The 26954-nt window shown below is 48.9% G+C and overlaps 1 protein-coding gene across 1 annotated transcript; it reads right to left on the bottom strand.

The window, feature by feature from the left end:
- Nucleotides 1–2765: 2765 nt before the first annotated feature.
- ATOH8 (atonal bHLH transcription factor 8) lies at nt 2766–26954 on the bottom strand. The gene is made up of 3 exons (XM_021535705.3): nt 26532–26954; nt 12277–12468; nt 2766–4390 (listed from the first exon to the last, which is right to left on the bottom strand). Exons 1-3 carry the CDS (start codon nt 26952–26954, stop codon nt 4385–4387), a joined length of 621 nt encoding a protein of 206 aa, XP_021391380.1. The 3' UTR covers nt 2766–4384.

The raw sequence follows: 26954 nt of genomic DNA on the forward strand, positions 1-26954 counted from the left end.
CTGAGCCCCCATTTTCCACAGCAGCAGGACAAGGGTCAGCCACTCTCGTTCTGTTTATGTCTCCAGAGCACTTCAAAGTGACAACAGGAGGAGAAAAAACCAATAGGCTTGGGTCTGCCCTGAGGTGTATCCTCGGGGGCACATGGTTGGGTGTTATTAACAGGAATTAGTTTGTACTTGGCCACCTTGGTTTGGGCAGAAAGTTTCTGTTTTGGCATCCTGTTTTGGTATGGAAATATCCCAGTGAGAGCAGAGATGATGAATGGGAACCATGGCAGCCAGAACCAGTTTGCCAAAGTGATTTTACTCAGCCACGCAAAGACTGCTGGGTTAGCCTGAGTGGGAGCATTTCTATTGATGTGGGGCAGAGGGAGGAGATGCTCAGCTGAGCCTGGTGAGGGTTGTCCTGCAAATGTGGTTGTGCTGGTCTAGAAATCATATAATCATAGAATATCCTGAACGGGGAGGACCCACAAGGACCATCAAAGCTCAACTCCCAGCCCTACACAGGAAAAGCCCAAAAATCACACGGTGTGCCTGACAGCATTATCAACAGATCTCAAACTCTGTCAGGCTTGGTGCTGTGGCCACTTTGCTGGGGAGCCTGTTCCAGTGCCCAGCACCTTCTGGGTAAAGTTCATTTTCTTAATATCCAACCTAAACATCCCCTGGCACAACTTCATGCTGTTCCTTCAGGTCCTAATGGTTACATCCAACACTGAAAGCCACTTTGAGCTCAGTGTTCAAGGGTAGAAAGGGTAAGAAAAGGTCATATTACTCCCCTGCATCTCTACTAACCCCACCAACCACAAGCAACAGGAAACCCTCAAAATAAAGGAATGTGGCTTTATGGGACTCTTTATTCCACACATTTGAGACCTCATAGACTGCCTTTCAAGCCCTGGCAACTTCAGGTGTTATATAAGTGGTGATACAAAACCTGGCTTGAAGAAGTTTGGATTTAAAGGTGTCTGCAGGACAGAGCTCCCTGTGCAAGAAGGACTTGGCAGCTGCAAGGACATTATTTAGCAAGCAGGTAAAAGGTGACTGCTGCTGGAAATCCTGTGCAGGACTTCGAACAAGTCTGGCAGTGTTGTCACTTTTATAAGAGGATCCTTTGGTATCCTTTGGTTTGGTATCAACTTGGCCACTGAATTCCTTCAGCAATTGCTAGATCAGAATTAAAGGGAAGAGCTGATGCCCTTCACCCACCACAACTGGCACCTTTGCAGTGGATGCAGTATGAGCAGTGGGTGCAGTGCTTTACTACTAGGAAAGGTTACTGTGTTGGTGTGTGATTTCTGATTAAATATAGCATCTGGGTCTAATGTGGCATTCAGCATCTGTGAAAAACCCGAATATCTCCTCTTTACATAGCGAACATCATCTCCCCCCAGTCCCATGGTGGGTCAGGGTCAGCTGAGCAGAGCTGTCATCCTTTGTGGGGGCTGTTTTTTCCAAGGCTCCCGTGCCCTCCCATCCAGTACGTGGAGCTGGGAGTCGGCGCCAACTGGGAGCAAAGGTTTTGGCTCTGCTGACCCCAGGGAGGTGACAGCACGAGGGCTGTTTTGCTTTTCCAGCATGATAACAAACATCATTCCCTTGTTATCTTCAGAGAGAGAGATCTCTCAGGGAGGGCAGGAGTGAGGCAAGGTCAGCTCTGTACCTCAGCTGACACCACTGTGTGCCCGCCCATGAAAGCCTCCACGGCAGTGCCCAAACTCACATGTTTGCCACCCTTTGGTAAACATTTATCCTTCTTGTTGTTGTCAGGGCTGGTTGGTGGAGCTGGGCTGAGATGCAGGGGCAGTGGCAGGGGTGGCATTGCTGCTCCTCTCACCTTGCCTGACCTCCCTGTGATTCAAAAGCACCCACACAGTCTCTTCAGAGTCTCGCTCACTTGAATCAGGCAAACCAGTTTATTTTTTTAGCTTTTAGGGACTTTTGTTCTGCCATCTCGTACTGGAGGGTGGGAATAGCAGGGAATATTTAAGGAAAGTGAATTTGGGAATTTTTAAGTGAGCAATGTAACCCCAAGGGTTAATATTTCCCTAATCAGGGGGACAAAAAAATACTGTGTGACCTCAAGCCCCAGTTGTAACCCAGTGATGATGTCCAGCTTGTGACTTACGTATTTGCAGCAAATTCCTTATCTATAACGGGCATTGAAAGGAAAAAAAGGGTAAATAAAGCCTATCAGCAGTATTGTATCGTTGACCCTCCCTGCAGACCTTGCTCTGCTGATAATTATTAACTCAAACGGAGAGCCATTGCAGAACTCATAACTAAAATATGATGGTACTTCTCAAATTAAAAATACTCAGTGAATACTTCACTCTGCTCAAAGAAAGAAATGCCCACAGGGTTTCTTGTGTGTACCAGGACAACTTGGGGTTGTTCCCATTACTCTTGCTCAAAACCCAGGTGGGAGAATTGCAGCATGGCCATCGCAAAACCTACTGCTCTCCCTTTAGGTCATCCTGTGAGGTTGTTTTGTTTTGTTCTTTTTTTTTCCTACTGCCTTCCATTTCCCTTTTTCTCACTGTTTTCTCTGGCTGGGCCACACACACGAGGTCCAGTTGCTTGCTGGTTCTTGAAAGCAAATGCACTTTAAACCCAGTCCTTTGACATGAGTGCAAACAGCCCTGGAGCAGTCCCGCAGTCAGTGAGCTCAGCCCCTCTCCCCATTATAAGCTAAAAAGTTGGCTTTAATGTATATCATAAAAGACATTGTTAAAAACTGTGCTTTAATAAAGAAATACAAATGACAATCTAAAAATGTATTTTATTGGGCTGCTAATAATGACCAGCGGTGAGAGTGGAGGGGGGAGCAATATAATGAGCTCCTGGGAGGGGTTTTGGACACAGCTGACCCAGAAATCTGGTAGAAGACATCTCGAGCTCACTGGGAGCCAGGGGACTTGGCACCGAGCAGCCTGGCACCCCAGACTCAGGCTTTGCACAGCAGCTCCCCAGCTCGGGGCTCACCAGCCAATTGCTCAGCTTGGGAAATAACCAGGCAGGCACTGAGGAGTTCAAGTTTTGTGTATTCACGTCAGTAAAACAGAGACTATTCCCTCCCCTGCCCAGTGACTCTGGCCTGCCCCATCCCCTCTCCCGCCCCGGTGCCGGGCACTGCTTGGCCAGACCCACGCTGGAGTAAGTCAGACCCACGGGAACCTGATTCACACTGAGTGCCAGGATGTGAATCTGGCCTCACAGTATTTCCCCTTGAGATTAACAAAACATGTTAATCTTCTTGGTTTGGAAACTCGTATTTTTTTTACTTGAACACAGAGCTCTGTCCCTCCATCATTAGCAGATGTCCTGCATATGAACTGCATTACCTATAAAGTCTGCTTACTCCAAGCAAATGTTTCTCCATCTCTTCTCCTTTTTTTTTTTACTTCAATTTGAAGTGAAAGGTACAGTATAGGATTCAAATGCTTTTGCATTACATGGGTTTCTGACCACTTGTAAAACCCCATGGAAAAAACGACTTCACAAACCTGAAACACTGGCTGAATCATTTTGCTGCACTTCTTTCTGCCTGGCTGAACTTCCTTGTGATTTCTTTTTTTTTTTTTTTTGTCTGTTTTTGCTTTACATGGCACTTTGCTTTTGCTCATTTAATTTTATTTCTTTATTAAAAAAAAATCATAGCTCCTGTTTCAGCTCTCACTTCGTGTCAGTATTTCTACCCTGTGGATGTGTCGCACAGGAAGGAACATCAGGAAATTGCCCAAAAGGCAGAACTACAGAGTAGCTCAAAGGAAGAAGCAAATCTGAACGCCAAAGCATGGTTTGGTGCTGTCCCATCTCTTGCCCACACCAAATGCTGGCTCCAGGGCTGCAGGCAGGGAAGTGCAGGCTGAAGAAATAAGAGGTAACTCACAGAAGGGTACAGAAATTGGGCTTTGTCACCGACAGCTGGCTGGCCTGCTTGCCACGATCTGAATGGCTCCTCTGACTTTTCTTTGGCTCAAAGATTTAGCATTAAGGCAAAAATAAGACACAGTGTAGAAGCTCCATCAAATCTTTGGCACAACAGCAACAACAATAACAACAAAAAATTACTGTACACATGAGCTGAGAGGGTAACATTTCCCAGTTAAGCAAAGGGAAAAGTGCTAAATAAATTGCACGTACGAAAAGGTGGCTGGCTTAACAACAATAAGAAGCATCCCTGTCCTTTCGTTTTTCCTTTTCTTTTCCTTTTTTCCTTTCTGTTCCAGAGATTAAGAAAGTTCCTCGGCCAATCGTCATCTCCAATAGGGGTTTCTGCAAAAAAGCTGCTTTCAGTCTTCATCTGGATTGTGCAACCTTTGCCAAGACCAGATGTAACTCTGTCTGGAAGCTCTTCTGAATCCTCCCTTCCTGGTTGTTACTCCTGGAAAGAGAGAGATGCACCATGAGAACCGTGAACACATGGTGTCCCTTGCATGGGCTGTTGCTGACGTACGTGGGACCATCCTTGGGGACTGCTGGCCAGGGATCTGCAATTTTCAAGAGCTGGGCTCACAGTGGAACCATCTGTAGGTGCCACAATGGAGGCCAGAGCCTGCACAGAGGCGAGGGAGTGGCAGACAGGAAGAGGAAGGCTTGGGGAAGAAAAACAACACAGTAATTTGGTGTTGGGTCCAACTCCTTTTGAAAAAAAAAAAAATATAGAAGTGATGGCAAATACCTGCTATTTTCAGTTCAGGAGTTGATCTCAGAAAGAAAAGGAGTTGCAACTAGATGGGTTTTTGCAGGAGATGGGCTTTCCTTCCACATTTTAGTTGTTGTATTGAGTTTTCTGCAGGCGTGGCTGCTCAGTCTGTGGGACTGCAACTTGTCCCATGTGTCTGTGCATTCCCCTGTGAGTCACAGCTGTGGCAGATTACTTGGGAAATTACACTGGGCTACAGAATATTATGGCCAGATCCATAGGAAAATTGTCAACTCCAAACCATGGCAGCTTTAGGCAAGGAAATCTCATCTAAACCCCCTTCAGCATTAAAATAAGCCCCACAAATATCCCACAAACAATCGTTAACATAGTTCAAAACAGAGGAAAATCCTCAGGGCCTGAGGATTTCATGAGATCACATCTCTATTGTCCAAACTGCCTTCATCACGTGGGCTCTAAATCCTCTTTTAAATAACTTAGGAATTAGAAACTTGGAAATGAGATCACATTTTGCTAGTGCTACCAGCGTTTCTTGCTTTTTGCCAGTGGATTTAAGAACGTTTCAGGGTGCAGTACAGCTTCTGAAAGTCCTTTGGACACAGTCGCCAATGCCCTGAATAGGTCAGCCATATTTCTGTCAGTCTTAATAAGGTCAAACTCCTTAAAACCTGGCCTCAAAAACTTTCTTCCCACTCTGTTTTGTTTTTGTACTGCCTCTCCTTTTCCATCACTGGATATTGTAACATCAGGGTATAAAATACTAGTAACCTACTGGTATTTATTTGATTTATGACTATCATTAGGGCAGCTGCTGTGAGATCAATGATTACAGCTGATCATCCATGACAGGCTAAGGGACAGGGGAACCTAAAATCCACCTTTTCACCCCTTGCTGTCAAGTGCAGACCAGGGAAACTCAGGACTGCCCCAGGACCATCAAGGTTTCTCTTGATAAGAATATTTCACTAAAAACACCCAGATCATCCTCCATGCAATAAATGCTGGTGTCTGTTGGACGTCTGGAGTTGTCTCTGGACAATCCTACCTAGTGCTGCTCAGAGAAGTTAGAAAAACTTGCTCTAATTCAAGGCCTTATTTGGGATTTTGAATAAATGAAGTTCAGGTGGAAGAATGACAAACAGCCTTGTGTATTGCCAACGTTTCTGTTGGGACCCTTCAACAATATGTAATATATATAAATAACCTGTAATAGAAAAGTTGGTTGTTTTAATTTATCCCACATTTACCTATGGACAGAAAATGTAAAAGAAGGGAAGTGATGATTGCTCTCATTAATTTTAAAAGACAGCACAGAGATCAAAAGCATTTGTGGGTTTGGGAAAGCAGGATGGCTTTAGGAAGAGGAGTCACAGTGCCAGATCTCTGCTCTGAAGTCTCTGCAGTTGGGGAAGATCAACCATGGGGGGACAAGAGGGAATATGCACAAACCAGGCAAGGACATTTGTGCTGTACCTTCCAGACACAGGAGATGGAAAGGGGAATGGATAGATTCCCCTGCAACACGATGGAGATGCTCAGCACACCTCACTGGCACCACTTGACGAGTCCCCAGGCACTTCCCAATGCTTGGCCATGGGTTATGTTTGGTGGCAACAGGCTTTTGTTTCCCCCTCCACCCTTTTTCACTCAGCCAGGAGCTCTGAAGACAGATTTATGAGCCTGGGTCTGCTTTAAACTAATAACATCAGAACTCCCATGGCTCTTGAATTTGACAACTGGCCCAATGACCTTGGTGAGTTTGCAGCATCCTGGAGCATTTCAATCTCCATAAATCAAAGCACTTCTGGAATTGAGTCAGCCTTTGTTCCAGGGCTTCTCCTGTCTCTTCTACTCAAATCTTCCTTTTGCTGCAGTTACCCAATATGTGTGGGGTGGATCTTACCCTATTCTTGGCAACACCCTTGCTCCAAAGGGCTGGACCCTGTGCTGGGATCCTGCTCCCACCATGGGAGCAAATCCCTGCTCCCATCCCTGTGCTGTGGTGTGACTGTTCCAACACTCTTTAAAGGAAAGGGGGTTTTGGGGTGATACAACAGGGGAGTCCCACATCACATCTTTTTGTCAAGAAAAGCTTTGGGCCCTGCTCTTTGGGGTACTGATGCTCAATGCCCCAGTGGGCCGATGCTGGGTGTGCAGTGCCCTTGGGGATGCCCCTGGGGTAGCTGCTGCTGCCTCCCTGTCCAGAGTTGGGTGATTTTGCTCATGAACTTGTCACAAACCTTAGGACCCGTGTCCCACCTGCAAGCCTTGTTTTGGGCTGCAGGGACATACAAGACACAAGTGATAAGCAAATTAATCTCACTGCCTTGTTTTTAACCAGGTCCCTGGGGTGGGTAATCCTTCAGCCAGCAAGCAGCAGGGATAACCCATGGCCAGGCAGACCCAGGTCCCTTCTGTCCCCCCAGGGATGCTGTCCCATGGCAGATGGACAGATGGACAGGCAGCTCGCTGCTCTCCTGTGGTCCAGCTCCTCCTGGAGCCCGCGGAGCTGGCGGCCGTGGGGATCAGACTGGCTGGCTGCCCGCTCCCGCCGGCAAGTCCTAGCAGGGAAATGAAGCTATTTTTAAAGAGGAACCTCTGCTAAGTCAAACTGCAGGGGAAAGGGAGGTTGAATCTCATTATGAGACCCCCCTCCTCCCCACACAGGATGGGAAGCCATGAGGAAGAAATGCCATGCGGATCATCAAGGTTTTACTGTGCTGGCTCTGAATGGTTCTGATAATCAATATCAGATGATCAATAACAGCAAGACCCTGCAGCCAGGATCATCCACACAAACCAGGGGGTGGCAGCTGTGGCTTTATCTCGGGGCTTTGTTGAAATAAATCACGAGTCATGATACGGTGTTATCAAAAAAATATGCTCCAAGCAAATGGTTTCAGTGCTGTACAAATCAAGTCTGCCACTACCATTTCTCTTTTATAATATAAACCCTTAACTTGTTCTCTCCTGCAAGTAAGTATGCCTGCAGAATGCCCTCCTTCCAATTTTTTCAGTGGGAATAAGTGTTACCTACAGCAGGAGCTCTGCTTTTAGCAAAGTAGCAATGAGGGGGCATCAAGGCATGGCACAACACCACAATAACTATTTTATATAATGCAATAATTACATACATAATGTCAGCTCTTTTAGTGCAGCAGGCTGCAAGAAACAGAAAAGCTCTTCATTCCATATATGTTTCTATATAATTCAATTATCTGGGAAAAGATATATGTACAGCGTATTTTTAATTTTTAATTTCTTGTGTCTGTGCTCATCCACACACACAGGCACAAAAACAAGCAACTAAATTCCAGCCGAAAACTTTTATTGAGCTCCAACTGCTCGCCTGTTATTCATAACCCAGTTTCCTCTCTCACAAAGAGACCTTTCGCATGGTTTTTTTTTTTTTTAATGTGTGAGTGTGTTTCTTTTTTTTTTCTTCTTTTTTTTTTTTTTTTTTCCCCCTTCTGCCTCGCTAACAGCTGCTCGCAGTGTTGTATCCTGAGTGATGATGAGGTTCTGAAAGTGTTTTTTTGGAACAGATGGCCAGGAGAGAGCTGGGGAATGTGCCAGCAGCGAGCTGGGGAATGCGCCAAGTCCTGCAGTGACTGAGTACTCCGGGTTCCAGCTCGCGTGCCTTTCCCCTGCCCTCTGCCCCAAGTGGCGCCAGCAGGACTTCCCAGCTCGCGCTCCGAACATCTGGAGTCTGCGACTGCCAGAAGAGCCGGGACGGGGGGAGGATGAAGCAGAGAGAGGAAAAAAAATCCCTCACCCATCCCTCCCTGCTCGGGCTGAGCTCCCATGGCCACGGCGATGGTGCTGCCTAGCACGGGGGGCTAAGCGAACCTTGCCATGGGTTCTTGGGGTTTTGGGTGCTGGGTGTGCTGTGCAGGGTGTCTGTCCGCCCTTGGATCCTGCTCTGCGTATACTGAGCGACTGTGGTGGTGCTGATTGCTGGGGAAATCAGTTCTGCCCCACAGCTTTGGGGCCAGATCCTGTGGGGCTGGAGGTTTAGGGGGCTGGGATGCACAGCTCTGCACCCCTACAAATGTCAGTCGCCAGGGAGGGCCCCCAGCCATGCACCCTCACAGCCTTGTCCTGACCCTCAGCTGCTTTCCTGCAGAAATTCCCCCAGAATTCAGCCCTCTGGAGGAAAAGCTGGACAAAAGGGAGAGTGGGACCAGCAAGCTGGGCCCCAAACACTACAGATCCCTGTGAGGCTTTCAGATAACCCCTGGCCACTGAGGAGCACGTGCCATGAAGAAACAGGGCACCTCGGCAGTAAGGAAAACTTGGATTTCCCTTTCTCTTGCTGTTCCATCCTCTGTACTCCTGGCTGGAGCTGAAGGCAGTTCCCCCCTCCTTTTTCCAGGACATCAGTGTGGCAGGACTTGGGGCTCTGCTGAGGGTGTTGCAACCCGGATCTCCAACATGGTGAAACTCTTTGGTGCACAGTTAAAGACAAGGCTTAGTCCAGAAAATTTATAACCAAGCAAGAGGCAGCTTTAAAGAATGAAAACTATCATCAGAATTCACCACCACCACCCCCCCACAGTCAACTTTTTTTTCTTCTTTTTTAAGAAAAGGCATCTGAAGCCTCCTTTGTTGCTTATAAATGAGATCTCCCATCACCAAACACCCTTGGTTAAGTCTCAATTGCAATAACTAAAATCACCTTATAACTGCAGTTAGGACAGAGAAGGGGATTTTTTTTCCTAGTCAAATTTGAAAGACTAAAGCCAACTTTTATAATTAAGAAAATGGGAATAGAAGTGGGGTGGGGGGTAAAACCACTCAGTAAATTTCCTATTGCAAAAGCAAAATCTGAACAACAACCTAGCGTTAGGGACACAAGATAATTCACCCCCAAAAACAAAGCAAAAGGCAATGCACAATCCAGCAAATGCAACATCTGGAGTCTCTGCCTGCCAAAACAAACTCCAACCAGCTACTTTTTTGTGTGAAAAGATCACGGTGCCACAGCACATTGCAACCAGAGCGCTGAGAGAGTGAGAGAGGCAGACACACAATAAAATGGAGATGACAGGAGATAAGGGTGGTGTGGACCTAACGTGGAGCTCAAGGAGCGGAGGGCTGCGCTCAGGATCCTGTGATTTTTTAAAGGGAGAATATAAAAGGAAGCTCAAAAAAACCATTAACAAAATAACAACCACCCCAAAGTCGATAATTCACAGGAACTGCTCAGTGAGTAGTGGTTTCAGAGACCTGATTAAAAACACACAGAGCTCACAAAAACGTGCCGATTTCAACATTAATGAGGGTGCGGCGATTTTGGGCCAAGCCATTGTATCCTCATCCAGCCGTCCGTGTGAGACCCCCCAGGAGAGACATCCCTTCACACCACCTGACATCCAGAGCTTGGATTGGCACTGCACAGCCATCCCGGATCTGTAATTTCCCTCTGACAACAGCCTTTTCCTCCTCTGTGCTCACGACTTGCTTGGCTCGAGGAGAAAGGGAGACATGCAAGATGAGTCCTCCCAACCCAGGCTTTGCATCCCCACTCTTATCGACTGGGATTTACCAGAGTTACTTAGTGGTGCCTGCTGGTTTTGGCTTCACCAGCAGCTGGATGTGCTCTTGCCATCACCTGAGCAAATACTGCTGGAAATAAAACTGTACTTGTCATCCATCAGGGAATCTATGTGCTCTGGGACTGCTCTAAACTTGCAGCAGAACTTTAATTTCCAGCATGACAAGCAAGGCAGAGCAGGGATTAAGACCCTGCCTTGGGTACCAAGCCGGGCTTGCTTTTCTGAGAGGGTTTTTGGAGAAGGTTTAGGGTGGATGTCCTTCAAGAATATGGAGAAAGGGCAGATTTTCTCCTGGTGATGCTGTTTCTGTGGGTTGGTGGTGCCTGGGAGGCAGGAGGTGCTCTGGTAGAGTTCCATTGTTCAGGCACTCTCGACTGGCTTGGGGCTTTTCTCCACACATCCGCTCTGGAGTAAACCACCGTAAATGGAAAGCTTTTAATTCTTAATTAATTTTTTAAATTAAGGACGGGCGCAGCTCTAACCCTCAGATGTGAACACCCTGGGATTTGGAGCCATTCAAAATCTGGCTCCTTGTTTCCTCTCCTTAAGCCTGCACTGGTTTACATAAGCCAAGACAATGGGTCTCAGCCCACTGGGCACCCAAAGCTTGAAGAGCAGCCCAGAAATGTGCTGAAGCCCCATGAAGGATGCTCATTCTCTTCTTTCCCTCCATTTTGACTTTGGGAGGGGACCCAAGACCTAACTAGCAATCTACTAAAGCCTCACAAAGGATGCTCATCCTCTTCTTGACATGGAGAGGGGTTCCAAAACCCAACCAGCAACCTGCTGAAGCCCCAAAAATTATGCTCTTCTCCTCCCCCATTTTTACTTGCAGAGGAGACCCAAGAACCAACTCTGATATTGCCTCAGGGTTTGTAGCACCTCTTCAGTGTCCCTGGGACACCACTGCCTGTGGCACTACAAAGCCCAGAGTGAACCCCCAGTTTGGGGCTGTGCCCAGGAGCTCCCCCACACCTCCCAGTCCCAGGCAGTGCTGTCAGCTGTGGGCAAGCGGTGCCGCGTCCCCGCCTGGCACTGCTGCTCCGTGGGCATAAATACTGCCCATGACAGCCAGAGGAAGCAACAGGGAGTCTGCTATTGTGTTTATTTATAAACTGAATTGCTGCAGGATGATTTGTTGGGCTAAAGAGGAGGAAAAGTGAGGAAACCTGCGGAATCAGAGGCAGATCTTAACAACACTGGGGAAGGAGCCTGCTCCCCAGCTTAGCTGCCCATTCATCCATTAAAATCCTGCTGATTTATTATCCTGCCTGACAAGCAAGCTCAGAGAGCAGGGGGAAGTTCAAATCAAGTTTACAAAACTCTTTTTGTCATAAAAGCCTGAACAAAGACATCAATCACTCCTTTAATTCACCCATGTCACTCTCTGAGAGGAAAACTGGCAGAACGCTCTGCTTCTTCCTCCCTCCGCTTGACGATGATTTCACCTAATTGGTTCAGTGTTAAGTAACCTAAAGGAATGCAAGGCGTAATTAGATTTAACGTTGTTTCCTCAAGATACCCACATGTCCTTCAGGTCATACATCTTACTAATGTGTTTATACATATATTGTCTCCATTAGCTACCTTTTTTTTTTGTTGTCGGGTGATTTTTCTCAGAGATAAGTGTGAGATTAAAGAAAACAGAAAACACAGGCGGGCGACAGTGTTTTACAGGCTCCGAAAGGCGACTCAAGGTTGGTTTGGTTTAACGAGTAACAGTCCCAAGATGACTCTTAATAGGATCACGCTCGTGTTGAAACACACGATGGGCGACTAACGAGGGGAAGAGCCTGGCACGGAGGATGGGGAGGAGAGAAAAGCTTTTGATTAGGGAGGAATGTGGTTATTACAAGATCAGATGGATAGAGGAGAAAAAGAGAGAGAGAGAAAGGTGAGGGATAAAAAATCAGGCAAATTTCACAAGGTTCGGAAAGGAAGGAAACCACTTTGGATTTTTTTTTCTTTTTTTTTTTTTTTTTTCTGTCCCTTTTGTAACTTTTACCATTTTTTAGGGGGTGAGTTGGGGGAGAGGCTGTAACATACCTTCCTTTTTTTAGATCTTCCTTCTGCTTGTAAGGTCCTAGTGCACTGCTCCACGCATTCAGAGAAGCTCATGTTACTGTGGTCAGCGCTGTAATCCAGGTCTGCTAGTCTGGCCAGGGAAAGGATATAGTTACAGGCTATTCTCAAGATGGCCAGTTTGGACAACTTTTGACCATAAGAATAGCAGGGAACCTAGAAAGGGTAACAGGGAAAAAGAAATAATTAAAAATTAGGCCAGATAAACAAAATATCTTGCTTGAAGCATGACAAAACAACTGTGAGTTATTTTCTTAGCAGTTTTAACATAAATAGAAACTCCAGTGATAAAATGCCATATGGTCCCAACAGGTTTTTAAGAAGAACTCCCCTGCTGATCTCCATGGGGATGAAAGCAGCACGAAGCCTCTTGATTTCAGCAGGGAAGTTCTGCTTAAAATGTGATGGCAGGATACGGCCCGGGACGTGTGCCTGCTGCTCTGTTCACTTCTTGGGGTCCCTTTTCCTTAGAAACCTGCATCCCCATGCCTCCCAGTAACTTGTCTTGAGTAACTTACTCCCCACAATTAGCTCCCATGTCCTCACAGGTCTTGCAGAATAAGGCAATAAGAAGGTACGAACAACTATGTCACAACCCGTTGTTTTTGTGCTCAAACAACATTAATTGTGGCTTTCAGCCCATGTAAAAACACGAGGTTGTTGAGTAGCAGGACCTTGAACAAGCAGTAATTTCTGCCTGTTTAAATACTCCACAAAAAAGACCAAAACAGTGCCCGTTTCAGGGAGCTGGGTGTATCTTATGCAATTTATTTCTTCACCCTTAAAGATTTCTACTGTAATGTGAACCATTTGAACAATTCAAACTAAACTGAATGTGTCTCAATAACTGAGCAGTATATGGTTCTTCCTGCAGAGGAGTGGGTTGCTTTTCAATCATGATCTAGAAAAACAGTATATCTACACTCGATTTTAGGCATACAACTTTAATATGTCCAGCTTTAAGAGAGGTCTTCTGAACTCGATAGGCACCCCATTTTCTAGTTTGCAAAATTGCTGAAGGTCGCTCAGCCTTTAACAAACAAGAGTCTCTTGCTTATGGGAAACTGAAGCTGTACATTCATCTGAAATCCATCTGAGCCCCTCAGGTTGTCTGGCCACCTGTCAAAGTTTTCACAGTCATCAATCACTGGAACACCTCAATGTTTCTCTACCACCTGCCTCCGTACCAGTCTGCACTCTCCACACCCCTCTAGAGTGTCACACTCAGCTTAGGGCTGGAGATTTTTGTTTCCTCTTGCCATGCTCATGCCTCAGCTTCTCTCTCCTCCACAGGGACACAAAGATGGGATCATCCCCATCAAGTGAAGGAATGCTCTCCTTGACTTTACAGAAGGTAAAATGGGTTCAGCCCCACAGCAGCCACAGATGCCAAAGGAGGAGCAGAACAGCTCAGGCATATATAGGATTTTTCCAAGTATTCTGTCAGGTTCCAGCTACCATCACCTCCATCACTTCAACTAGATGTGCCATCCCCAAATTTAACAACCCATGATAGATCTTTTCTGTCATGAACTTGGTCTGGTAAGCTGAACCAATCCTGTTGATTTTGAGCAGCCACAACATCTTTTTGCAAAGCATTCTCTCCAGTCTATATAATTTTTTTTTCTCTTTTTGCTTGTTTTGAACTTGGCTCCTACTGTCTTCCCTTGAGGTACTACAGTTCTGTATTAGAAGAGAAGACAACAGATATTTATTCACCTCCTGTGTGACATATGTTTTTTAGTTCACCATCATCTCTTCAACCTATTTTCCAAAAGAAAAATATTAATCCTCCTTAGCAGACAGTTCTATGGAAGCCATCCCATATCTTTGATGACCCCTGCTACTCCTTCCTGAACCTTTCCTAGTCCCTTTGGAGATGATCAGAACACAAAGCGTTCATGTTGTGCACATATCTAACAGATGCTTATGTTCTCTGTTTTCTTTAATATTCCTTTCTTCCTAACTCCTTTGATTTGATTTGTGACTGCTGCCAGACACTGACCTGAGACTTTCCTTGAGTCTTCTTGAGAAATCCCAAGGTCTCCCTTCTCTGAAATAATGGACAGCTTAGGGTCTATCACTTCATATGTGGACTCTGGTATGGCTTTTTCCATATGCATCACTTCACTTTATCTGTGTGGTATTTATTTCATTGGCCATATGATTACCTAATCACTCAGAGTCATGAACTTCAGCACAGCTCACACAGTCACAATTTCAGGTGGTGGAACCTGACATTCCCTGTTTAAAGCAGAGCTAAGCTCAGAATCAGATCGTGGTTTGTCCACTCATGATGTCCCTCACTGCAGGAACTGGCCCTTTTCCCCTACCCACCATTCCTTGCCTCTACACTAATCCACACTCCCATCCAAGCTGTTTGGTTTCTTCTTTCCTTGGAAGACCTCTGCCATGGTGCTTATGGAAATCCAAACAAATTGCTTGGCTCACCTTTACCCAAGAGCACAAGGATTTTAGTACAGCTGGTCCTATGGGCCATGTCTTGTACAACACATAGACTCCTTTAGGCTGGAAAACACCCCTAAGGACACAGACTCCATCCATTAACCCAGCACTGCCACCACTAAACCATGTCCCCAGGCACCACAGCTACAAATTTTCTGAACACTTCCAGTGATGGCGACTCTACCTCCCTGGGCAGGCTGTTCCAATGTTTGACCACCCTTTTTAGTGAAGATATTTTTCTAATATCCAATCTAAACCTCCCCTGGCACAACCTGAAGCCATTTCCTCTTGTCCTATCACTTGTTACCTGTAAGAAGAGACCAAATCCCACCTGGTTGCCCCCTCCTGTCACGGAGTTGTGCAGATCCAGAAGGTCCCTCCAAGCCTCCTTTTCTCAGGCTGAGTCCCCCAGCTCCCTCAGCTTCTCCCCATCAGACTTGTGCTCCAGACCCTTCCCCAGCTCTGTTGCCCTTCTCTGGACTTGCCGCAGCACCTTAATGTCCTTCTTGTAAAGAGGGACCCAAAACTGAACATAGGATTGGAGGTGTGATGTAGCTGAAGTGCCTCACCAGAAACCAGCCATAAAACTTCAAATGCCTTTTTTAAATAGTCACCATCTACTACTGATACCTCTGAAATACAAGGAATCACAGAATAGCTTGGGTTGGGAGGGACCTTTAAAGGTCACCTAGTCCAAATACTCCCCTGCAATGAGCAGGGACATGGCAGAAAATCTGCTTAAGAGCCCCTTTTTATCTGACAAAACCTCTCTCTAAATCCCTGCCTTCACTTTTTTTTTGCCAGCATTGTACACCCAGCAATGCCCGTGCCCTCAGTACCTGGTCCCCAGATGCAGTGAGCTGACTTATTTTGAAAGCAAGAGCTTCAGGCAGCAGAAATACCCAAGTCTCTTTCGACACCAACGCAACAAAAACAGATCAAACGGCATCAGGAAAGAACAAAGCAAGATGGAAACTAAAATGGAAAGATTCAGTGAAATGTGGGAGTAATTTCAGAATTAGAGCAAGAAGGAAGTTAAATTGAGTGGAAGGAAAATAGACCATGAAATCCTTGAGGCTGATGCACAGACGCTGTCCAGTTACAACACGAGAAGGCAGGCTAGTGTCTCTTTTCCTCATCTGTTTTGCTCTTTCTTTTGTGTTTTAGGATTTTTATTTTTTTAAGGAAACAAAAAGAAACAAAACAAAACCCGAAGTATTTTGTAGGACGTGTTTGCTACAAAAGGCAAGGAAGATCTCAGTGCTAACACAGCTGACACAACCCTCATCTGGGACTACACAGCACTTTTCCCACACTAGTGCAGCAGAGTCCAAACTGGAGCTGCCCTGTGTGCCCATGGGAAGAGGTTCACCTTGAAATGTTCAGGTACTCCTGTGATGGGTGCAGGGCACCAACATTAAGAGATAAGAGTTTTTTTTGCCATGGTAACAGTGTTAGAAAAACTATTTCATAGGAACCCTCCCTGTCTTGGCTCAGCTCCTGCCATTTTAATGTTTCCTTTTGAATTAAACATGGGAAATTAAGAGAGGAATGAGCCACTTAGTTCAAATCCAGAGCCAAAACTTCCCCAAGTGCGTCTGTGTGTAACTTTGGTATTATCTCTTCTTTAACACAAAGTCTACAGGAAAGAGGGGACACATTTGTACAAATTGCAGTATAGGGTGTCAGTGACACACCTGGATGCCAAGAAATCTTCAAAATCCAACTTAAAAAAAAGAGAGTGTTGTAGAGGTGGGAAAAATGCCTGGGGCTGGTGTGGCCCTGCAGGTGTAACCCTCCCAGCTCCCACAGTGTCTCCACACAGATCTCTGGCAGGCAGTAACGTGAGCAGGTATCTGTCATGCTCCTGGCAAGGACCAAACCCTTTCCTTCTGTCACCTTCTTGCTCCCCATGCCTGAACTGAACAGACTTCAGTGCTTCAATGGGGCAGCTGTGAGCTGAGCAAGTCCATCCAGAGCCAGGGGGAACCAGGCTTGAGTTCCTGGACAGTTAATGAAAATATTTCCCTTATCTGACCTCACTGGTCTCTGCCGAGCAGCAGCACAGCTCACCATCTTGCCTGCAATATTTGCAATGATTAAAAGGAATTAGGAAGGAACTGCAACTGAAATTTCACACCAGTCCTGAGGAATGCAGCTGTCTGCTGGAAGGGCAAGGACAGCAGCACCATCCTCGGCTTTGGGACATCAGCACAGAGTGAGCTGGGATCACAGGAACCAGAGCTCCAGCCAGAGGATGTTTGCAAGTTGTGTCTGCAAAGGGCTCTGCGGAGTCTCATGGGTCTTATCAGTGATCCCCAGGCTGGCAGGAATTGAAGCAAGGCAAGATGAATGCTCCTGGGACATATTCCTGTGCAGAAGAGCCCTTCTTTGGCAGGAAAATAGAAAGGGATGTGACCTAACAGGTCTGTTCTATCCTTGACGTCTTAAGACTCAGAGGCAGGGCCCTTGGAAAACCAGAGATGCTCCCTTTGAAGTCTGTGGGAAGTCTGCCATGCTCTTGACCTGCAGCCAGCCCTCTCAAGGAGGGCAGGGATCCACTGCAGCTCCCCAGAGCATCACTGTCAACTACCAAAGCCATGGTGGGAGCTGGTTCTGACAGGGCACAGGAGAGAAGGCTGCAGGATGAGTTTGGGGAACAACCAGAGATGGGTGAAAAGGTACAACTGTCACCTTTCCATATGAAGGTACAGAGAGTGTTCACTGTGATTGGTCTGTAGGAACAACAAGGAGCATCTATGCACTTTAGGAGCATTAAGCCAGTTCACATCACTGAGATTCTGTCTTTGTAGCTCTGTCTTTTTAGAATAGATAAAATTTCCATAAACACCCTCTGGACCTGTTCAGATGACATCTGTAAAACCAAGTCTGCCTTTACACTGCAAGAAAATGCTGGGGTCAAGAAGGCTGTTGAGTGCTGGGGGTCCAGATGTCTCTTTTACTGTGTTCCAAACGTGATCTAGCAGCACAGATGTGCACAGATCCCCCCCCCCCCAAAGGTCACACAGGGCAGAATTGGGCCCCCTGGGCACAGCAGGGAGGATGGGACAGCTCTAAGGCAGCGTTTGTGATGCAGCACAAGCCAAGCCCTCCTGACAGCTAGTTCCTCAACATGACACAATAAGCTGCTGAGTTTACCTGTCTGCTAATTCGTCTGCTTTGTTTTTATGCTGGGAGTTAAAACACATCAGGGCTCCTCTCCTTGCCCCCCTCCCCCAGGAAAACATTTGGCTGCCTCTCCCCTGCATCCCAACACGCAGCCCAGCGGCGCTGTCTCATTGTTTGTGCTGCACTTCCTGCCAAAAATATTTCCAGAGGTTCATATAAATGTCCAGTACTTAATAGTTCTGGCTGTTGTACATCCCTTTCTAGCCCAGGGTGAGTCAGACACTTCCTGGGGCCAGGACACCTCGGGGGAACAGTGGCAGGGTGGGGCAGCAGGACTGACAGTGTCCCTGGCTTGTTGGCCCTGAGCACAGGGGAAGCCCCTCTCTCATGATCTCAAATTATCTCCAGGCTGGCATCTGCAGAGCTACTGTGGGTGTGTGCATGCCTCATCCCTGAAAGGATGCTTCATCCCAAGGCCAAGCTGGATGTGACTTTGAGTAACCTGGCCTAGTGGAAGGCATGCCATGGCAGTGGGGTTGGAGCTAGATGATCTTTAAGGTTCCTTCCAACCCAAACCCTCTGTGATTCCATGAGTAAGATCCTTAACAAGCTGAAGGCTTTGCCCAGAAGATCACTGCCTCTATTCAAGATGTAGTGTTTTTGGGAAGGGTTTGGAGCCAGCCTTTTTCCACCCAGCTCTGGGGGTAAAGTGAGCACATATGGTCCTTTTGCTTCTTGCAGGACTCATTTGATGACTTGGTTGGTGTGTTCAGGTTCACCAGCAAGGTGACTTGGCCTCCTTACATTGCTCTCAACAGCTGCAGGCCCTGAGTCCTTCTAACATTCCAGGTGGGACAATGATGAATTACACAGCTGTATGATGGAAAAGCCTCCTGGGACATCCTTTTCACAGTGCCAGATCCCTTCAGACTTGATTCCCAAATATCCCTCCTGCTGCTGCCCGCAGCACAGCAGCAGCCAGATCCACCAATGGCTCCTCTGTGCCACTGTGCTCACTACACTGACCTGGACCTTTGGGGCAGCACCCTTGGCTGTGAACCCAGTGAGGCCAGATCCTGCTGTGTGGATATATGGCATGGCTCCCAGGAGACTGCTTCTGGAAAAGGGCCCCACAGAATCACAGAATAGTTTGAGCTGAAAAGGACCTTTAAAGGTCATCTAGACCAACCCCCTGCAGTGTGCAGGGACATCTTTAACTAGATCAGGTTGCTCAGAGACCTGCCTAGCCTGACCTTGAATGTTTCTAGGGATGGGATATGTATCACCTCTCTGGGCAACCTGTGCCAGTGTTTTACAAGCCTCATTGCAAAACCTTTCTTCCTTATATCTAGTCTAAATCTACCCTCTTTTAGTTTAAAACCATTATGTCTTGTCCTATGACAACAGGGTGTACTAAAGTTTGTCCTCATTTTCCTTATAGTCCTCCTTTAAGGAGAAGGGGTGAGAGTGCTGAAAAAAATCTCCCAGAACCTTCACTTCTCCAGATGAACAATCCCAACTTTCTCAGCCATTCATTTGATCAGCTTGGTGGGCTCCTCTGTGCTTGCTCCAGAAGATCCACATCTTTCCTGTCCTGAGGATTCCAGAGCTGGATGCAGCACTGCGGGTGGGACCTCACCAGAGCAGAGTGGAAGAATCACCTCCCCTGACCATCTGTGGTGTCACAGTGTCAGATGTTCCACAGAGCTCTATTCCAGCCAGCAATGGGCAGCTATTCCACACCATGAGGCTGAGAGGCTTTTGTTTTCTCTGCCACCAGAATGCAGTGGCAGAAAATGGGCAGCCCTGTGCTACCAATGCAACCCCAGCAATTTAAAAGAAAGCCTCACCCCTGCCTCACCACAGGGAGCAAAGTGCTCAGCCCAGGTCCAAACCCAGCTGAAAAATGCCAACAAGAACAAAAGCAGCACCACTCAGGAGTCCTGACCGAGGTGCCTTTGCCTCTTGGGTGGGTCCATGCTGTCAAACAACCCAGCTCCTGGTTCCCTCCCAGCTCCTGGCTCCCCCATTGCTCACATTACAAAAACATGAGTTCACTCCTTGGAGCGAATGAATTGGCTTCCTCCAAACAAAACCTAGGTGTGGTGCTGGGTGAGTTCACCCCAGGAATCTCTTCCAAATGGCAGTCTGGTTAATGCTGCCCCAGGCCTGGCTCCATGTCGTTTTAGACAGTTGTCCTGCACTTTCTGCAGATGTTTTGTACCCCCAAAGCCTCCTGCACATCCTCAGAGCACACAACACACCCCCTCAGTATCATGCCTGAAAGACACCACATTGCTGGGCTGCAGCAACTCTCTTACCTTATTGATGGTTCTTTGAACCACTTCCCAAAATAGTAACTAGACAGACAATTACTGGGATTATCAGAGGAGAAATCCCAGGGCTACTGGGCACAGAAAATCTCTGAAAGGAGCTGCCTTCCAGCACTATAGCAAGGAAACACTTTTTGGGGTGGCAGTTTAGTAGTGGCCATCTGCATCTCTGAGGTTTAAAACTCCTGGTAAATAGGAAAGCAAGCTCCAGTGGAGATAATGGCATTACCTCAGCTTGGCCTTGGTGACTCTTCAGCCACCAGCCACTGCTGAACACCACGGGGTTTTGCCTTCCCTCGCTATCACTGCTGAGCCCCAGGAGCTGTCATGAGCCCATGGCAGCTGCAAAGGAGCACAACCTCCCACAGCACACACGAGGCTCTGCTTGCATCCCTGCGTGGAACAGGGGACAGTGCAAACCAGATCAGGATGGGATATATTGCTTGGGGAATACACATGGCACAGACCAAAGGAGCTGCAGGCTGGGAACAAAGAGCCTGGGGAGCTCTGCTGCAAGGTACTGAAAAGTGTCCCACCTCCCCACTGCAGCCCGGAAAGGAATTTGACAGTGGATTAAGGCAGGCAGCAGAGGCTGGATTCAAAGCTTGATGGAGAAAAGCAGACTCTTTTCTCCAATTTCAGTGGGACCCATAAGAAAACACAGAGGTTAACTGAGGGTGGCTGCAGCAGGCAGAGCAAATACCTCCAACAGAAGCAGGATTTGTAGCAAAGGATAAAATGAGCTAGACAGCAGCCAGGGGAGCAGAAAAGCCCTGTTCTTGGTGACACCCAGCCATTGTTTGCAGGATTTTTGTCCTTTTGTTTGGTTTCTTCTTTATTTTCTTTCCTCCTGTGTTGCTTCAGGCCAGTATTTTGTCATCTTCTTTAGCTGTTAAACCACAGGGCTGCCCCACTCTGGGTTTCAAATATCCATCAGCATCACTTGGGACTGGCAGCAGCCACAGAGATGCTCTGGTTAACGCTGGGTGTTCAGTGACAACACGCAGCAGTGGCACTGCACACTGTGCCTGGAAGATGCTCCTGCTCTCCTGAAGTCCAGCTGCATCACTCCAACAGCCAAACCTTCACCCCCAGAGCTCAATGGGTGGCTTGTCTTCAGCAGCTGGGTTTTAAGACATCTTAGGGTTTCCTGCTGGTGGGATCGCAGAGGGCTGAATCACTGGGAAAAGGGCTGGGAGATGCCAGCAGGTGACCGAGGATAGCTTTCAGCCTCCCCACCACACAGAAAGGACACGTCAGTGACACTGGTCACATGCAGGGTCCCGCCTGCAGAGGTGACAAACCACAGCCACCCTTGGGATGGCACACAAAGAGGGTGAGCACGGAATGGTGCATCTGCAGAACAGCCTCAGCCTCTGCTGGTTTGTGGCTAAGGCACCGCTCAAGCCACAGCTCCTGCCTCCATTCACTGCTGGTTTGTCCCCTCAAACCCCTGCAGACAGTTTGTCCCCACAGCCACAACATCTCCTCCTATAGCCTTGAGGCTTCTGCCCCTGATGTCCCACCATGCTCCCAACGGGAGTGAGCAGGGTCTTTTCTGCACTGATTTACCAAAAAGCCACAGCAGCCATGTGCATGCCGGCAGCACAAAGTGAAAGGATACTAGCATGTGTGGGGGGAAAACCTCCACTCCAGCAGCTAATAACCCCTATAAAACCATAAAGTATCTCCAGAACCCACATGAGTGCAGAGAGCAAGACTGTCAGCTGCTGAGGCAGAAAATGTCCTGGAAATGTGGTGGTGAAAAGATTTAGAAAAACGCCAGTGCACTTCAAGGGAAGATAAATGTCTGTGAGCACATTTGCTCCCGGCACAGGCTCCAGCTCACTGTGGCTCAATGCATCACTTTCTTCAGGAGGAGCTGGACAGCAGTGCTCCAGAGAGAAACCAGATGTGCAAGCCCAGGCAGGCTCCAGATCAGGAAGGCTGCTGTGGTTGTCTCCATCCATCGAGGGAGAGTTTGCTGCCACCTTAGGGTCTGTCAGCACAGCTGAGGAGCTCGATCCCAGCTCCTGGGAGTGCAATATACTGGTTTGCCTGGCTGTCCATGCAGTCTTATGGTGAAGAGCACAATTCCCTTCTGGCCAAGGCCTCCAGCAGAAAACCTGGGGGCTAAGGCCATACTGCAAAAAAAGTTAAAATAGTTCAGCTTCACAGTTGGGATTTGCTGGAGGATGAGTCTCTTGCTGCCAATAGAAATTTGCAGACAAAAAAAAAAAAAAAGAGACAGAATTGCATTGCACGGAGAATGGTTGCTTTGAAGATAGCCAATGTTGTTGTCACATCTTGGTGACAACCTCCAGATGGTTGCACCACTCCATGAATTTGAACACCCACCAGCAAAAGGCCGGGTAGGAGTCTTCACATGGAGGCCAAGATGACCTCAGGTCCTTGTGAACTCAGTGCTATGTCTCTGTCTGCATCAGAGATGTTGTGGTTCACTGACCACCCACCTTGGCAGTGAGAGGAAGATGAAAAGGATGGAAGTGACAAGCCACCATGTCACACGTGGAGGGTCCTGCAGCAGCCAGGGCAGTGCAAGGACTTGCTGACCAGCACCTGCCAGGGCATTTGAGGGCAGGAGACCAGTGCTCCAGACAGGAGCTGCCCAGCCACAGGGACAGGAGCAGCCCCCAGGAGGGACACCAGGAAGGCAGCAGCAGAAGGACAGCCAAGTGCAGCAGAAGTATCTCACCACCTCAAAATGTTTCAGAGCAGGTCAGTGTTTTCCAAGGAGAACTACATAGTTTGCCTCAGGAGTCTGCCGTCAGTGGAAGGATCACTTGGACAAATGATACCTGGGGGACTAAGGGGGAGAAAACTCTTCCAGGTTTAAGAGCTGAAGACCACAAGTACCAAGACGAGGGGGAAGGAGATGTTTCTGAGGAACATCTGCTCTTTAGTCCCATTTCAGTGCTATGGCCATATAGCAAAAGCTCAATACAGAGAGGGAGAGAAATCCTTGATCATGGTGGCTGTGACACCAAGGGGTGAACACAATGGCACTGTCTCTCCCAAAACCAGGCAGCTTCCCAGAGCTGGCAGCTGCCCACCTACCTCCCACCTCTGAGGGGACCCTGGCCTCTGAGGCAAGCTGGGGACAGCTCAGTCCTCAGGGACATGGTTGGGTTAGCCTCTCCTTGTGCGAAACAACTGTGTTTGGCTCTTCCTCCACCAAGAACTGGGAGAAAAAAAAAAAGAACCCACACCCCTTCCTGCCATCTGGAGAGTCAGTCGACACAAGCCAAAACATGTGTGCCATATGTACGCAGCTGTGGAGCGCAGGGCTGCCGCCGCCAGCCCATCTGTCCAGTGTGCTGCGTGCCAGGGGCTCACCCTCGGGTGGGCTGCTGAGACAGGGAGAGTGTCCCGCAGAGAGGCACGACTTCCCTTTCCTGCCCACCTCCTCCTCCTCCTCAGCAAACATGGATGGGCTCCCTACAGCGTGGCCGCGGTGGGTGTGATCCTGCAAGCAATGGGGTTTTCTCTCACATGTGCCAGTGAGGATTGGGTATCTCCACTCACGCATCCAAACAGGGACAGGGATGACACCTGTGGGTGTTGGGTACCAGTGGCTGAGGAAGACTCCTGCTTCCAGCAGCTCCACATCCAGCACCTGACCCCCCACCCAAAGGAGCGTGGGGCCAGGGTCGGCTGTGTGCAAGCGCGGCACAATCCCCCGCTCCTCGCCTGCCTGTCTGCAGGGATGTATCAGTTTCAGCGCCTCAGGAAAAGCCTCCCAGCTGCTTAAGAGCCTGATATGTGATGACAAGGAGGGAACAGAGGACTAACCAAGGAACAAGAAGGGAGGCCTGCAGCAGACAGCACACAGGGATTGCCTCTTGCAAGGGGCTGAAGGCCCTTTGTATGCCCTGGCAAGCGGGAAGACGGTGCTGACCTGAGGCAAGAGAAAGCTTCCCTACTGCATGTACCTCCACCGGGGCATCTCCGTGCCCCTGCTTCCCACCCGCTGGCCAAGGTGAGACAGAAAGGAACCTACTGTCTCCTGATCTGAGCTGCCCCCCAGAAACCCCTCCGCTGTCACCGCTGTGACGACGTGAGTGACAAGGCAGCGCCGTGCGTATGTGCAATGAAGATGACTGTCACCTGATGTCACGCACGGCACCAGGCACGCCGCTGGCAGCCCAACAAGGAATGAATACAAATGTCATCCAATGATGGTTGGGACAGCCAGCCCACCCCTCAGCAAATTGCTAGGAAAACCTCGCGGCAAACATTTCCCGGAGAATGATTTCTTTCTCTCTGCAGAGTGAACACAGCTCTGCCAGTATGTTCCTGTGCTGACCCTAGAGACCGGCTTTCATGGGAAGAGAGGACGGCAGCTTGTTCTCCAGGCTCTTTGGGATCCCAGCTGAGTCCACGGCTGAAGTGATTTATAGAGACAGGGCCAAGGCCAGGAATCTGAGGCTTTTCAAGAGTTGCCCATTTCCCAAAAGAGTGCGGCTTTAATTTGTTGCCTGCCTGACTTCTGCTTGAGACTCAGCCTAGAACAAGATTGCCAGTGATTTGGGAAATCAGTGCTACTTCCCCTTGCGGTTTTGGTGGTGTAGATGTCTGTCCATGGAGAATCAGACTGACACTTCCAGGCGTGTTACACACAGTCACCAAACAACCGAAATATGGAAGCAGCTTACAGAAACAAAATATATCAAGTCTGGAGTTTGCATCTACAAGGGGCAGCCTCTCAGCACTGGGGGACAGCACCCAGCACACACTGGTTTACTGGGATTATAACAGGAGTACTGAGATCCCACCACTGCACAGTGATCGAAAACGCTTTAGTTTAGTTGTTCACCAGCGATTCTCTCCTGACATACAGCCCTGGTCTGTCAGCTCCTGAAATCTGTTTGCCAGAGTAGATGATGGGAAAGAATTAACTCTTGGGGTGCAACTACCCAGGCCACAGCAGTAGTCATTGAGAAGGGCTCCAGGCAGCATGCTGAAGATAGGAACAAGCAGATTTCCTCTAAGCAGGAGAGAGGACTGAGTCCTAAAGTGAGCACACTTGGGGAATGGCTCAGATTAGTGATGTCCAGAAGACGACAGGGAAAAAGCCTGTGTGTGTGATCTCCACTGCAAGCAGAGCACGCTGCTCCCACCAGGCTGGAGGGACCATCCTGGGAGAGGTGATGCTTAACACCTCTCACAGGCAGACTCATCTGCAGCTTACAGCCCTCTGAGCCCTGTGCATCTCCTCCTTCCTGCACACCTGGAATAGTCCCATCAACATTTAACAGAGAGGCAGAAAAGCCAGCACAGCTGGGTTTGCACAATGTGACAGTACATCTTTCTCTGTGTCTATCACTGCACTCTACACGGTGCCTACATGCAGAGAAGGCTGAGTGCAGGGGCCAGGGCACTGATTTATCCTTGTGCAGAAGATACAAGAGCCTTGCAGCTTCTATGCATCTTTCCTCGTCCTGGGGAGGTAATGAAAAGATTTTGACCAGAACCTTTCATTTATCTTTCAAAAGTGCCACCCTGACACTGTGAACATATACTTTACAGACAACCATGAGGATTTTCAAGTCCTCTCATCAAGAAAGCGCAGCACCAGACACACTTCAAACACACACTACAGTAAAAACCATGGGAAGCTATCTGGCGGAGGACCACAGCTCAGCTTGACTGTCCTTAGCACACAGGGCACATAGAATGTTTCAGAGGCTGCTGCAGGAACCCCAGGGGCCCTGAAGGATCAGACACCCTGCACCAAAGTCAACAGGAGCACGGTGCTGCCCAAATTCCCGGTGATCCCTTTGGGGCAGCTCACCGCAGCTGGACAGCTGGCAAGTACACGTGCTCTAGGTACAGGAGCATCATCCCAGCTCCCAGCTTGACCAAGTGCCTTCCTACACACTCAGCTCTCCCTCGGAGGGATTTATCGGGTTTATTTTTTGCTATCTACACCGCTCTCCCTCCGGAGGAAAAAAAAAAAAAAAAAAAGTCCAAAACTTTCTAACTGCAAGCAAATTAAAAGCCCTTATTTATCTATCTTGAGTGTTAGCACACTTCTAGGGTTGGTACTTCCAGGCATTTTGAACCGACTTCCCCTCCTGTCAGGCGGCCACTCGGCTCCTGCCCTTCACCTCCCCTGGCCCGGGCGCGGGGCAGCGCGGGCGCTCGCCCATCCCCGCGCACCCTCAGCGCCCGCGGGGTCCCGACGTGCGGAGCGCGGGTCGGGCCGGCCGAGCGCTGCCCCGCCGGCGGAGCGGCCGGGCGGAGCGGCCGGCGGCACCCAGCAGGTACCTGCTTGCGCAGCGCCTCGAAGGCGGCGCTGATGGTGTGGACGCGGGTCCTCTCCCGGGCGTTGGCCAGCAGCCGCCGCGTCTGCTGCAGCGCTTTGATCTCCGGCGAGACGCCGGACGCCTCGCCCGGCCGCGGGCGCGGGGAAGCGGCGGGCGGCGGCGGCGGGGCGGCGGGGAAGGCGCCGGCGGCGGCGGGGCCGAGCGCGGCGCTGCGCGGCTCCCAGGCGGGCGGCGGGGCGGCGGCGGCGGCGGGGGGCGGCGCGGCGGGGGCGCGGAGCCCGGTCCGCCGCCCGCTCAGCACTTTGAGCTCCACGCGGAAACTTTTGCAGCCGCCGTGCTTCCGCCGCAGCCGCCGCAGCCCCCCGAGCTCGGCGGGGCAGAGGCGCGGCCAGGGCTCGCCCTCGGCCAGCGGCGCGCTCCGCAT

Source organism: Lonchura striata, chromosome 4 (genome assembly GCF_046129695.1).
Source record: "Lonchura striata isolate bLonStr1 chromosome 4, bLonStr1.mat, whole genome shotgun sequence".
Taxonomy (NCBI): Eukaryota; Metazoa; Chordata; class Aves; order Passeriformes; family Estrildidae; genus Lonchura; species Lonchura striata.

Bases quoted from the DNA above. Each gene is read 5' to 3' on its own strand.
- ATOH8 (XM_021535705.3), bottom strand. From the start codon at position 26,954: ATGCGGAGCGCGCCGCTGGCCGAGGGCGAGCCCTGGCCGCGCCTCTGC. The intron at 12,469-26,531 runs GTACCTGCTGGG...TACCCTTTCTAG, and splicing joins TCGAGGCGCTGCGCAAGCAG to GTTCCCTGCTATTCTTATGG.